At 35.6% G+C, this 14,568-nt stretch overlaps 1 protein-coding gene across 1 annotated transcript in view; it reads right to left on the bottom strand.

Moving 5' to 3' along the window:
• Positions 1–2,505: 2,505 nt before the first annotated feature.
• NOTCH2 (notch receptor 2) overlaps positions 2,506–14,568 on the bottom strand; it is a 279,864-nt gene continuing 267,801 nt past the window's right edge. Inside the window, exons 31-34 of the mRNA XM_053693095.1 lie at positions 14,159–14,460; positions 13,566–13,713; positions 12,884–12,981; positions 2,506–9,923 (exon numbers count right to left, since the gene is read on the bottom strand). Of these exons, the coding sequence (XP_053549070.1) occupies positions 8,601–9,923; positions 12,884–12,981; positions 13,566–13,713; positions 14,159–14,460 (1,871 nt within the window). The 3' untranslated portion in view covers positions 2,506–8,600. The remainder of the gene's footprint in view (positions 9,924–12,883; positions 12,982–13,565; positions 13,714–14,158; positions 14,461–14,568) is intronic.

The raw sequence follows: 14,568 nt of genomic DNA, 5'->3' as shown, positions 1-14,568 counted from the left end.
ACTGTTCCTGAGAGTGCATTTGTCCTAGTAACATATATATATATATATACTTATTGTTCCGAGTATAAGCCGCTCCTGAATATAAGCCGCACCCTTAAAGTTTGGTGCCATTTTAAGAAATAACCCTCACAGGCTGCCTCCTCTTAACCCACTCCTTCCCTCAAGCAGTGCCCACTACTAACACTATTACCACTACCCCTACCTTACATAAGCCTCCCCTCAGCCTCTCTCACCCCCTTCACACACAACTCTTAGCCTTAGCCCTGACAGATACCCTAAGTCTCCTTACCCTCCTCCCTCGTACACACATAGCCCCCTCATAACCCTCACAGGCTGCCTCCTCTTAACCCACTCCTTCCCTCAAGCAGTGTGCACTACTTACACTATTACCACTACCCCTACCTTAAATAAGCCTCCTCTCAGCCCTTCTCACCAATCATAGCCCCCTTTTTCCTCACACAACCCCCTCCTCATCAATCCTTACTCACCCTCCTTTAACAGCAGCTCCCGCTCTCATCTTAAGCCCCTCTCACTCCCATCCTGAGCACATTGATGTGCCATGTTGTTGCTGGGGGATATACCGGTACACCTTTAAGAATTTTCACACAAAAGTACCGTAGTAAAATGAGTGACTCATCCCGGTCCTCAGGGCTATCGGTCAAGTCCCCTCCTCGGATTACACTTCTCTTACCAGTACGGTCCTCTCTTTGTCTGAACAGGGCAAGTCTGGTTCCTGGATCACGTGATCAGCTACCGCGTCTGGCGGCATATTAGGAAATACCAGTACTTTATGGGCAAAAGTCTAAAAACTCTGTGCTCACACAAAATGTCCAGGAAGCCCAGGGTGTACCCGGACCCCTCCCTGCAACATCAGCGCTTCAGCCCAACCCCCACCCGGACCTTTCACTGTAAGATACCGAGTATAGGCCGCACCCCTGATTTAGAGACTTAAATCAGGGGGAAAAAGTGCGGCCTATACTCAGAACAATACGGTATATATATATATATATATATATATATATATATATATATATATATATATATATATATAAATAGATATACACATATAAATAGATATAATACATACAGAGAGAAGTGCACTCACAGGAAACAACAACCAGCTCAATACCATTGTTAGCCTGTTCAATGGCAATTTACCACCTGGGTGCAGCTTCTTTTAGCCCAGTAATGCTTTTCACAGAGTAGAACTTTCCTGTAGCATATCAGTCTGATCCCGCCTATTACGGTCAGTCCAGCACCAAAATACCAGGCAATTCCTCTCTGAACAAGGAACACAGCAACCCCAGACGATCGTTTCGGCCTTTTTAATTGGGCCTCATCAGTGAGGTGTAGCCATATTCCTCTAAGCACACTGAGCAAGGAGTCCATGTCTGGATGCCCCTAAATAGATATAGATATAAATATATATATAATAATCAACATTAATATTAGAGATTATATACACAGATGTTTTTTATATATATTATTTTAATATGTATTGGCACCTCCTGCTTTTATACTTGTAAGCAGTGAAGTTAAAGGTACAGTAGAGTCAAAATTAAACTTTCATGATTCAGATAAAGCATGCAATTTTAAAACAACTTTCCAATTTACTTCTATTGTCTAATTTTCTTTACTTTGTGTCCTTTGTTTAAAAGCATACCTAGGTAAGGTCAGAGAAGCAATGTACTACTAGGAGGTAGCTACTGATTGGTGGCCTCACACATGCCTCTTATATTTAGCTGATGTGTTCAGCTAACTCCCAGTAGTGTGTTGTTGTTCCTTCGACAAAGGATACCAAAGGAATTAAGAAAAAATGATAAAATAAGTAAATTGGAATGTTGTTTAAAATTGCATGCTCTATCTGAGTCATGAAAGAATAACACGTGGGTTTCATGTATCTTTAAGTTAAAAAAACTGTTTTAACCCTCCCCAATTCCCTGCGTTTATTTAGTACAGAATTCCCTGCATTTATTTAGTACAGAATTCCCTGTGTTTATTTAGTACAGAATTCCCTGCATTTATTTACTACAGAATTCCCTGTGTTTATTTAGTACAGAATTCCCTGTGTTTATTTAGTACAGAATTCCCTGCATTTATTTAGTACAGAATTCCCTGTGTATATTTAGTACAGAATTCCCTGCATTTATTTAGTACAGAATTCCCTGCGTTTATTTAGTACAGAATTCCCTGCATTTATTTAGTACAGAATTCCCTGCGTTTATTTAGTACAGAATTCCCTGCATTTATTTAGTACAGAATTCCCTGTGTTTATTTAGTACAGAATTCGATGCATTTATTTAGTACAGAATTCCCTGCGTTTATTTAGTACAGAATTCCCTGCGTTTATTTTGTACAGAATTCCCTGCATTTATTTAGTACAGAATTCCCTGCGTTTATTTAGTACAGAATTCCCTGCATTTATTAAGTACAGAATTCCCTGCATTTATTAAGTACAGAATTCCCCGCATTTATTTAGTACAGAACAAAAACTGTAAGCATCAATTTATTTAAAATTTTATTATTTTTGATAAAAACATTTAAACATAATTGAGACTATTTAAAAGAAATACACAATTTACATTTACAAAATGTTTAACATTCTTAAGAGATACTTCATGCAGCATAAGAAGAGTACAAGTATTGGGAAAATATACTTTAAAAAAATACCAATGTTATAAAAAGACAGTAAAACGCTGGATTATATACAGTGAGTTTCCAGATAATTCACAAACATAACGTGTTTTTCCACTCTCTGATCACACCACCATTTTGTTTACCCAGTTTCCTATATGGGCAAGTCTTGTAACACTAATAGTGTATTTTGAATGCTCAATGTACACCTGATAGAAAGAAAAACTAAAAAAAAATAACTGTACATGTAAATAAATTCTCTACAAAATAAAGTAGAGAAGTCTAAATGAATGGATATTGCAAAATATTTGTTTAAACAAAAATGAAAAATATGTACCAACATAATAAAAAAAACAAGTGCTTTCTATCTTCTGTCTTTGTAATTAAAATAAATATATGATTTATATATTCACTGGATATAACAGGTCTGTTAGTCTGAAGTGTGCCTGTTGGGTGACTATTGGCCTTAAAATAATATTTGTTTATATTCAGTCTAAAATCTTTTTTTTTTTTTTTAAATAATAATATACTGATGTAAAGTCTTACACTATCAATGCCTTTTTTTGGGATCACTGATGGGTTCGACAAATTATTGACACAACCTTAGTTTTGGAAGAAACAGAGGTATAAACCTTTTAACTCTAACCGTGCTAATTTGCATAAATAATTATACAGCATAGCTCAAATATAAATACAAATGATCCTTTGTTTGAAATTACATTTCAACACTCTTAGAATACATTTTACTATATTTATTTTTTATTATCTAGATTGACCTGAACCCTAAAAATACTGGTCAGGGCAGTAAATTATCAACTGTCTGAAATAATGAATACTTTCTGAATATCTTTTTAGGGTATTCATGAGCATAGCATAAATCATTTGGGGTATACACCTTGTGGAGAACTTATGATTAGTTCATTAAATTTTAACACAAATGCAACCCCTTAATTATACAACATTTGTAGACGATACAATAAAAAATACGTTAATTTGCAAAGTCAAACTTATTAGAAATGGAATAAATATTATTCAATATAAGGCACAATGCAGATATTTCATTTTTTTTTAGGCAAATGTTTATACTAACATAAATTGCTGTAGTTATTAAAGTTTTGTAGGTTAGGTTAGGTTGAGTTGGAATGGAAGTACAATTACCAGTATAAATGGGGTTGTTTGGCCCCAGAGTAATATTAACAACCTACTAATAGATGAACAAAAAATTGTCTGCTTCTATATATGACATCCAAGACTGACAGAGCAGATCTCAGAATGTGGCCACACTTAAAGGGAGAGTCAACACCAGAATTTTTGTTGTTTAAAAAGAAAGATAATCCCTTTATTACTCATTCCCCAGTTTTGTATAATCAACACAGTTATAATAATACACGTTTTTCCTCTGTAATTACCTTGTATCTAAGCTTCTGCTGACTGCCCCCTTATTTCAGTTCTTTTGACAGACCTGCATTTTAGCCAATCAGTGCTCACTCCTAGGTCACTTAACGTGCGTGAGCTCAATGCTATCTATATGAAACACATGAACTAATGCCTACTAGTGGTCAAAATTCATTCAGATTAGAGGCAGTCTTCAAGGTCTAAGAAATTAGCATATGAACCTCCTAATTTTAGTTTTCAACTAAGAATACCAAGAGAACAAAGAAAAAATGGTGATACAAGTAAATTGGGAAGTTGTTTTAAATTACATGTCCCATTTAAATCATGAAAGATTTTTTTTGGACTTGACTGTCCCTTTAAGTGCATGAACAGTATGTACACACATCAGGGTGTATTTACACTCCGAGATAAGTTCCAAGAATAACTAAAAAGGGGTCATTCTTGAAGGTAAAACTATTAAAAAACAAACTTTTTTTTTCTTAGTAGAAACATATTATAGTATTTATTATTAATATGTGGGAGATAAATGAACCCACTCATTTTGGCACCAATATATCAGTGTGCAAATCCAATCCTTTTATACTGATATATCCGATTCTGAAACAAGTTGAATTATGCTGCCAGCAGCCATATTGATAATTGAACATAATCTTTAAGATCTCTTTAATTAGCATATTTTCTGTTTTTTTTTCTTTTCACTGACATTCCCCATGATCAAAAACCTGCCGGCATGGAAAGAATATGACATAAAATCTTTGGAGTGAAACAGCTCCTAAGTTAAAAAAATTTAAAGGGACATAATAATAATATGCTAAATCACTTGAAAGTGAAGCAGCATAGCTGTAAAAAGCTGACAGGAAAATATCACCTGAGAATCTCTTACAACTTTCTCAGCTCACCAGAGTAAGTGCTCTGTAAAAAGTTATCTTTCAGTTACTGCCCAGCTGTAGGTAAAAAATAAAAAAAAGGAAGAAATGAAAAGCAGCCAATCAGCATCAGCAGTCCTGTGGTCATGAACTCTTACTGTGATCTCATGAGATTTCACTTAACTCTCATGAAATTTCATAGTAAACTTCCTTAAACTAAATAGGGAAATAACATGAGTGTGCATGAGGCTCACTCCCTTGCCGGTCCCAGGACAGACATACTGAGTTGCTGCTTAAAGTCCTTTGCAATGGGGTGTGAATACTTAGGACATTTTGAGGTAAAATATCTTTCTTTTTTACATACAGATGTTCAGGTGATATTTTCTAGTCAGCTTTTTACAGCTATGCTGCATCACTTTCAAGTGTTTCAACATTTGGGTATCATGGCCCTTTAAGTTTCAAAAATTATTTGAGGGACCTCGCCATACTGATAAGACTTCTTAGGTCACCTTACTAGAGAGGAGAGCTTGAGGTAATTCGACTCTAAGTAACCAGTCACAATCCTGTGCTATGAAAATGCACTCTTGTTGAGGATTTAAAGGGATAGGAAAATCCAAAGTAAACTTGCAGAATTCAGATAGAGCATGTAATTTTAAGACACTTTTAAATTGACTTCTATTTTTAAATGTGCTTCGTTCTCTTGGTATCCCTTGTGGACAAAGAATATGCACATATCCAACACTAGTGGGAACTAGCTGCTGATTGGTGCCTGCACACATTTGTCTCTTGTGATTGGTTAACTAGATGTGTTCAGCTAGCTGCCAGTAGTGCAAAGCTGTTTTTTTCAGCAAAGGATAACAAGAGAATAAATTAAATGTGATAATAGAAGTAAATTGGAAAGTTGTTTAAATTTGTATGTTCTATGCAAATAATGAAAGAAAATTGTGGGGTTTCCTGCCCTTTTAAGTTCTAGTGACCTGCTAAAGTTTTAACAATGTATTTTAGATTTTTAGATTTTCCTGAAAAGTTTACATCCTGTTGAAATGATAAATTTGCTGTTTCTAGCTTATCAGCCCTCTACCACTGGTGTTTAATTGACTGTTTTTTTAACAAATTAAAATATACAAAGTACAATTTTGTACATCGACATCAAAACAAATTAGCTGCAGAAATGAATGGTAAAAATGTATACATGTATCTAGACAATAAAACACATAAAGTGCTGTTTAAGAAACCTACTTAAAAAATGTAAAAGTTTTATTTAATTATTAAAAAATGCTATTTTGTTTGTACAAAAATAACTAAAAAGATTTTAGTGGTCTATGAACTATGATAAAGCCAAACATAAATTTGGATTTTTCTGTATATCCCTGGTTGGAGTTAAACATTAACAGGAGTTGAAACCCAAAATTTTTCTTTCATGATTCAGATAGAGCGTGCAGTTTAAAAAAAAACAACTTTCTAATTTATGTCTATTATGACATTTTCTTTGTTCTCTTGGTATCTTTTAATGAAAATCAAGGAGGTACGCTCGGGAGCGTGCATGTTTCTAGATCACTATATGGAGGCAGTTTTGCAAGCATGTTATCCATTTGCAAGAGCCCTAGGTGGTAGCATTAGTTCCTGCTACTGTAGTCCTCCAGACACCTACCTGGGTATCTCTTCAACAAATAATACCATGGGAGCAAAACAAATTTGATAACAGAAGTAAATTTGAAACTTTTGAAAAATTGTATGCTCTGTGTGAATCATGTACACTGATGTTTTTTGTAACAGCTATCACAGTTTCAGTGGCATATGCACATATGCTGTGCGTGCCCCGTACACCATCATTAAAACACTGTACCAGCTCACAGAACAAGTGGCATCTATGTGTCAATGAGTTACTCAGTACCATACCAGACACTACCTGTTCTCCGAGCAGCCTCTGTATTTAAAAGCTGGTGCACGGCATGCAAAGCCTACATGCATATGCTCCTGCAACAGTGATTGTTTTTGCTAGTTATGTTTGCTAATTAAATTATGAAAATTCAGCTATTAAACACTGAAATGCCCTCATGCACATTTTAATTTTGACCAATAAGTCCCTCAAATGTTTTTAGCAGAAATAAACTACGCTGTAATTTCAGAGCAATGTATTTTCTGCCAACCTCCCTACAATATTAGACTATACATCAGATTTTAATTTTAGATTCAAGCATCAATATTTGTTTTAATAAGAAAAGCACGGAGGTTTTAATTCATTTGACATTTCTCTAGTGTCCAGTGCAATAGTTCCAAATCCATTGTGATACGTCCAAATTCTAGATATGTGATTTCGGCTATTTCAGGCCTCATTCGTCAATTTTCTGAACTTGATTTATTCTTGTGAAAGTACAAACACACTATGGTCGGTGCAAATCCAGATCTTAGTGTGTTGCAATTTTACAAGAATAAATTTGGCTGATTAGCTCTGAAATAGCCTTTTTTTTTTTAAAAAAAAAAAAAACAATGTAATTCATTTTTTAAATAATCTTTTAGTTGGGATAAATAAATATTTTGAGCACCATGTACCTATAATGCACTGTGTTTAAAATACAGAAAACTTTATTTTAATGTACAATTTAAAACTTTAGTGGGTCCCAAATTTATATACTAATAAGTCCAATGACTCTAATATCGGACAACATAAACATTTCACTGTATTTTGTAGCCTTTCATGCCACTCATCAAATTTGAATAAATTAAAATTGTCTTTTTTTCTGCGATACTTGTGAGGTATTTTTGTGGTCTTGTACATGTATAATATCTTCAAATAAATAATTAAAGAAAAAAAAAAAGGTCAAGTGTAACAGTCATAAAGTAATTAAGGGGCGGGGTACATTTGTAGTAATATTTTTTGAAAAATTGGTTTGAAAGAATCCCATTGGGAAACCAACGTATTTATTCTGATTTGACTGAAATTTTTAATATACACTATAACTAACATCTCATATTGACAAAGCCGAAAATGATTTTGTTATATTTATCAACAGCGGTTATAGTTCATATTATTTTTACAAAATATTTAAAAGTATTGCAAAAGTTATTTTGTAAATATTTCTCCAAACTGTAAATGAATTGCATGAATTCTCAACAAAGTTTTTAATTTGGATGAACAGAAGTAAATTCCCTACATATATTTTAAGTCCATTTCTGTTTGCATATACGGTTATATAAGTGTAGACAAACACATACTCTTCTGAGGCTTGGGATAAATAAGGATTATAGCACATTATAATTTTCTTTATATACACAGACAGGAATAAATCAGTTCCTTCTACTATTATTACTTAGTCAAGCTTATAACAGTTTTTGCACCCTTAGGGCAGTGATATCATCGTCCTTGTCTTAACTATTATAAACATTTACAGAACAGAGCACAGATTTAGACTTCTTTAAGTTTAAGAGGAATGACACAACAGCTTCTGATAAATGTATATTGTTTTGTGCAGTAAGTTTCACAAGCTCTAGTTTCCAGAGCTTTCAATATATGGAACGCTTATATTTTGTTACAAAGGTTAATGCCGCTACCCATAAAATGTCATCTTCCCAGACCCAACGAATGTCTTATGTCATAAAAATATATATTGACAGTTAAATTTGTCAGTACCAACGTATCAAAAGTCTTCACTTTTCATATTAACCTTCATTTGTTCATAATATGCATGGTATAAGAACTGTTAGTTATGCATAAACTTGCATGCTGTTGTGCGTTTGCTCTGACATGTGAGTAGTAGCCATTCTTTGACCACCATTAGGGGTGGGACTTGTTGTCACATCTGACCAATCAGAAGCAGAATTTGGAGAAGAGCTGGACCACTGATCTGGAGATTCTGGCGAAGGCGTCAGATATGGATGCTCTCTATGTAAATGTCCATTATGGTTTGGTGTTTTTTCAGCAGAGGTGTAACTATGCTGAGATGGTGGAGTTGGATATTTTCCCATAGGGTTTTGAAGCTGATGATAAGACGTCAGCATAGTTTGAGGTAACTGTCCATCATGCTGATGCATCATTGCTATAGGCACAGAGGAACCTGTCAAACGTGATAAATCTGGTATTTGATACATGTTGCTTAAATTCTGAACATGATTTGATTGTGCCTGCTGAACAAGTGCTTGAATGTTGCCCTGCTGATTCATTCCACTCTTTGGAATAAGTTGAAATGTCATAATCGGTGGCAAGGTGTCCCTTGCAACGGCCATATGTAATGCAGGCTTCACATCTTGTTGGACCATACCATTCTGCTGAGGAATACTTGAGTGGTTATTTGTGTCTTGGTGGACTATACCAAACATATCATTATACTGAGAGTCATTCCTTTCCATGCGACTTAACCAACCAGATGACACATTTATTTGCCTTTGCCCACCAAGCATATTATTTTGGCCTGTTTGCGAAAAAATTTGACCAACTGAAGGAAGCATGTTGTTGGCTGTACAAGTAACAGGCTGAAGATTAGACAAAGACATTGTGTGCTGTGGTCGTTGAATTGATGTTGAAAGCATTTGACCAGGTGATTGGTGTAGAACACCAGGAGATGATGTAGCATGAGGAGATTCAAGTGAATCTACAGGTGATAATGTGACTGAACTCTCAGAAAGCTGTCCTTTACATTCAGACTCTGATTTCTTCCTTCTCCTGTTTTTTGTATCTTTTGGTTCTTTGGCTAGATTAGGAAGACTACGTGGTATAACACTTTTGGCACTTGGTCTTCTAGGCTTCTTGGCTTGCCCAGCATTTTTCAGATTTATAAGTGATCTGTTGTTACCACAGACAACTGGTGAAAGGGAATTGGAAAGCATTGTACCAGGTTGTCCTTGTGGGCTGTGAACCAAGTTATACTCATCCAACAGACGTACTATGTCATGATGCATCCGTTCCTTGGCAATGTCACGGGGAAGACGGTCCATATGGTCAGTTATTTCTCTATTTGCAAAATAATCCAGAAGCAATTTGGCTGTTTCAAAACTTCCTTCTCGGGCAGCAAGAAACAATGGTGTCTCTTCCTACAGAAATAAAAAAAAATGTCACAAGCACATTAAAAAAATTTCACAAGCATTAATTGCAGTAGTACTGACTTCCCATCCAATAGTTACTCCTTTAATAAGAAAGGAGTAATGCCACTAAACTCATGCAATCAAATCTGGCAATACATGTACATGGAAATGCTGGAGTTTAGGTCATATTATTGACGATTTTGTATGAAAACTAATAAGTTTTGAGAGGAGAAACAGCAACTTTACTTCCCACCACATATAAAAACATAGAACAATATATACACAATATCACTTAAAAAGTACATATTTTTCTTTTGACACAGACATTTAAATAGATCTTAAATTAAAATTGTAATTGCCCATAAAATGTTAAAAAACTAAGAAACTATGGGCTAGATTACGAGTTTTGCACTACTTAGTGTTTTCGCTCGCTCGCTCGCTAACTGCACTAGAAGTTAGAATATGGTGCACGTAATAACCTATTCCCCCATGGAAATCAATGTCTATATATGTATAAATATGTATTTATGTGTTTATGTGTATATATGTCTGTAAATACATAAATACACATATAAATACATATGTACACACATATATAAATAAATATATATATATATATATATATATATACACATACATAGTTATATATGTACAGGGAGTGCAGAATTATTAGGCAAATGAGTATTTTGACCACATCATCCTCTTTATGCATGTTGTCTTACTCCAAGCTGAATAGGCTCGAAAGTCTACTACCAATTAAGCATATTAGGTGATGTGCATCTCTGTAATGAGAAGGGGTGTGGTCTAATGACACCAACACCCTATATCAGGTGTGCATAATTATTAGGCAACTTCCTTTCCTTTGGCAAAATGGGTCAAAAGAAGGACTTGACAGGCTCAGAAAAGTCAAAAATAGTGAGATATCTTGCAGAGGGATGCAGCACTCTTAAAATTGCAAAGCTTCTGAAGCGTGATCATCGAACAATCAAGTGTTTCATTCAAAATAGTCAACAGGGTCGCAAGAAGCGTGTGGAAAAACCAAGGTGCAAAATAACTGCCCATGAACTGAGAAAAGTCAAGCGTGCAGCTGCCAAGATGCCACTTGCCACCAGTTTGGCCATATTTCAGAGCTGCAACATCACTGGAGTGCCCAAAAGCACAAGGTGTGCAATACTCAGAGACATGGCCAAGGTAAGAAAGGCTGAAAGACGACCACCACTGAACAAGACACACAAGCTGAAACGTCAAGACTGGGCCAAGAAATATCTCAAGACTGATTTTTCTAAGGTTTTATGGACTGATGAAATGAGAGTGAGTCTTGATGGGCCAGATGGATGGGCCCGTGGCTGGATTGGTAAAGGGCAGAGAGCTCCAGTCCGACTCAGACGCCAGCAAGGTGGAGGTGGAGTACTGGTTTGGGCTGGTATCATCAAAGATGAGCTTGTGGGGCCTTTTCGGGTTGAGGATGGAGTCAAGCTCAACTCCCAGTCCTACTGCCAGTTTCTGGAAGACACCTTCTTCAAGCAGTGGTACAGGAAGAAGTCTGCATCCTTCAAGAAAAACATGATTTTCATGCAGGACAATGCTCCATCACACGCGTCCAAGTACTCCACAGCGTGGCTGGCAAGAAAGGGTATAAAAGAAGAAAATCTAATGACATGGCCTCCTTGTTCACCTGATCTGAACCCCATTAAGAACCTGTGGTCCATCATCAAATGTGAGATTTACAAGGAGGGAAAACAGTACACCTCTCTGAACAGTGTCTGGGAGGCTGTTGATGGTGAACAGATCAAAACACTGACAGAATCCATGGATGGCAGGCTTTTGAGTGTCCTTGCAAAGAAAGGTGGCTATATTGGTCACTGATTTGTTTTTGTTTTGTTTTTGAATGTCAGAAATGTATATTTGTGAATGTTGAGATGTTATATTGGTTTCACTGGTAAAAATAAATAATTGAAATGGGTATATATTTGTTTTTTGTTAAGTTGCCTAATAATTATGCACAGTAATAGTCACCTGCACACACAGATATCCCCCTAAAATAGCTATAACTAAAAACAAAGTAAAAACTACTTCCAAAACTATTCAGCTTTGATATTAATGAGTTTTTTGGGTTAATTGAGAACATGGTTGTTGTTCAATAATAAAATTAATCCTCAAAAATACAACTTGCCTAATAATTCTGCACACCCTGTATATGTATGTCTATGTTAAAGCCCTTTGCCTGCCTTTTTGTTTCTAACACCTGAGACCTCATATATTTGAGCTTTTATAACTTTTCTGTGAAAAAAAATTGTAATATTTTTTAATAGATGGAATAATTATGTGTGTAACTTTACTTTTTAAGATTTTTTTGTTTTGCAAATCTGTTAACCAGAGCTCTGAGGTCGTGTTAGACCAACGCACGTTAACTTAAATTGCACTCAAGCGATTGCACTTACTTTCTTTAAATTTTAAATATGAGCAGAAAACCCTTTGTGGGCAAACAGCCGCGATTAACCCCTTATCGCTTGTGCGTAACTGTTAATGCGCCATTCGTAATCTGGCCCTTTATGTGTTATTACATTTTGAGTTTAATGGCTCTTTAAATAAATAGAAAAATTGTATACATTCATACAAGAGTCCTTGATCAAATGCATAAAAACAGGGAAATTCCTGATTTCCTGATTTCACTAAAATCACGTTTAAGTTTTGAATTTCTGCTGAGCAAGTGCTGAAACCAAGAATTTCCCTGCCTTTTTACATCTGTAAACTGAATGAAAATGAAAATCTTAAGTGACTTTAAATATTTTTTTTGTATACATGCTGATATATTTTATACAGATTTAAAAAATACATATTTTAAAGTCCCTTTAATTGGCATTTATTTAAAATGTGTTAAAACTGCTGATCATTCACATACAACATAGATCATTTTCTTTAATACTGAATAACTGAATATTTTTATATGTTTGCCCTCAATGCTATACCTTATTATCTTGCATGTCCCGGTTGGCTCCATTCTTTAACAGAACTATCGTAGCTTCAACATTATTCACTGCGGCAGCCCAGTGTAGAGCGGATTTGCCTATGTTAGGAAAGAGATGTTAGTAATCAGATAGCATTTCTACCACCAAGGCGCACATATTCCTCAATTTATTTCATGTGCTCATTGCTTTTCTATTAAAACTACTACTAAGATGTATTACGATCCAGCGCTATGGAATTTGGCGGCGCTATACAAATAAATGATAATAATAATAATAATTACGATAAAATGATATCTAAGTAAAAAAATAATTTCAGTATTTGCATTTTGCAGTCAACATACTTTTGTAGCCTAACAGAAGAATTTAAAACTATGAAAGTGTTTTCTGTAACTACTACAACTAAACCGTCTGGTAAGGAAGTAGAAAGGGTTGAGCCAGTACCAATTGGGATGATAGTCCTAGGACTTGCAAGGTAGCATGCACCTGTCATGTGCAGCAGTCACTTTATTTTCCTTCTCAGTTTAAGGAAGTTTACTATGAAATCTTGCAAGATTTGGGTGAAAACCCATACGCTCACCGTAAAGCAAAGTGATTTATTATATGGATATTATGTCCCTTTTAAGGGCTTCTGTGGCAGCTAAAGGGTTAAATACAGCTTAGAAAGCAAAACAAAGATATTTACCATGGTCATCTACTGCATTAACATCTGCCTGGCAGTTTATCAAGTCTGCAACCATCCCTTCTACTGCAAGTCGAGCAGCTAAAACAAGAGGTGTTGTCCCATCGTTCATTCTTGCATCAAGATCTGTGACTCTATTACGGATCAAAATCTAAAAAGAAAAAAAAAACACTTAACATTTAATGGAACATAATTAGCATGCTTAGGATTTGCTCAAGGAGGGCAAAATTATTGGTAACACTTCCCAAAAATTGCTAAACATTATTTTAAAAGAAACATCAGTGAAGTTAATTGCCCTGCAAATTTTACAATATCTGGCTGTTTTTTATAAAACTAAAGTGTGTAAGGGAAACCTAGATAATCAAAGCAACAGATTAGTTAAAAAAAACCTATAATTTAGACATCATCTTTGAATAGACAGCAATATGATATGTGAATTCTTCTCAAATACTTTTCAATGTTTAATGCATATAAAATCCATTACAACATAACAGGAATTTGTTGCGTTACGTATGCCTTTAATACTCTTATGGAAAAGTATCTATTTAGATAACCCTGCAATAGACTTGTATCTTTATATGGACAACTCAACAAACCTGAAAGACTCCTTGAGCGTCTGCTGAAACTGCTGCATGAAGCGGTGTTCGTCCCATGCTATCTTGCGCATTGGCATCAGCTCCAGCATCCAACAAGCGTTTGGCTGCATCAGCCCTCGAATACCTAGCTGCCAGGTGTAGAGCCGTCTCTCCAGAGCGGTCTGTCTGAGCCTGCAAACAGGCTCCCTGATAAATCAAGTCTGTTATAACACTGGCTGCAGGATCCTCTGCCTCATCCTCATCTTCAAGTATCTCAGAATTTCCCACCCGTAGAGACGCCAACATCAGTGGTGTACATCCATCTGCAGCACAACAGACAAGGCCACAGAATAAAACATGGAATCAGTACGTGGAAATGGAACACTCAAGATCAAGTTTTGACCTTCTGTGAAACCGCTTCTAAATACAGG

Source organism: Bombina bombina, chromosome 10, assembly GCF_027579735.1.
Source record: "Bombina bombina isolate aBomBom1 chromosome 10, aBomBom1.pri, whole genome shotgun sequence".
NCBI classification, from domain to species: Eukaryota; Metazoa; Chordata; class Amphibia; order Anura; family Bombinatoridae; genus Bombina; species Bombina bombina.
Note: the sequence above shows the minus strand (reverse complement) of the source record. Positions and strands in the feature narration are given on the sequence as shown.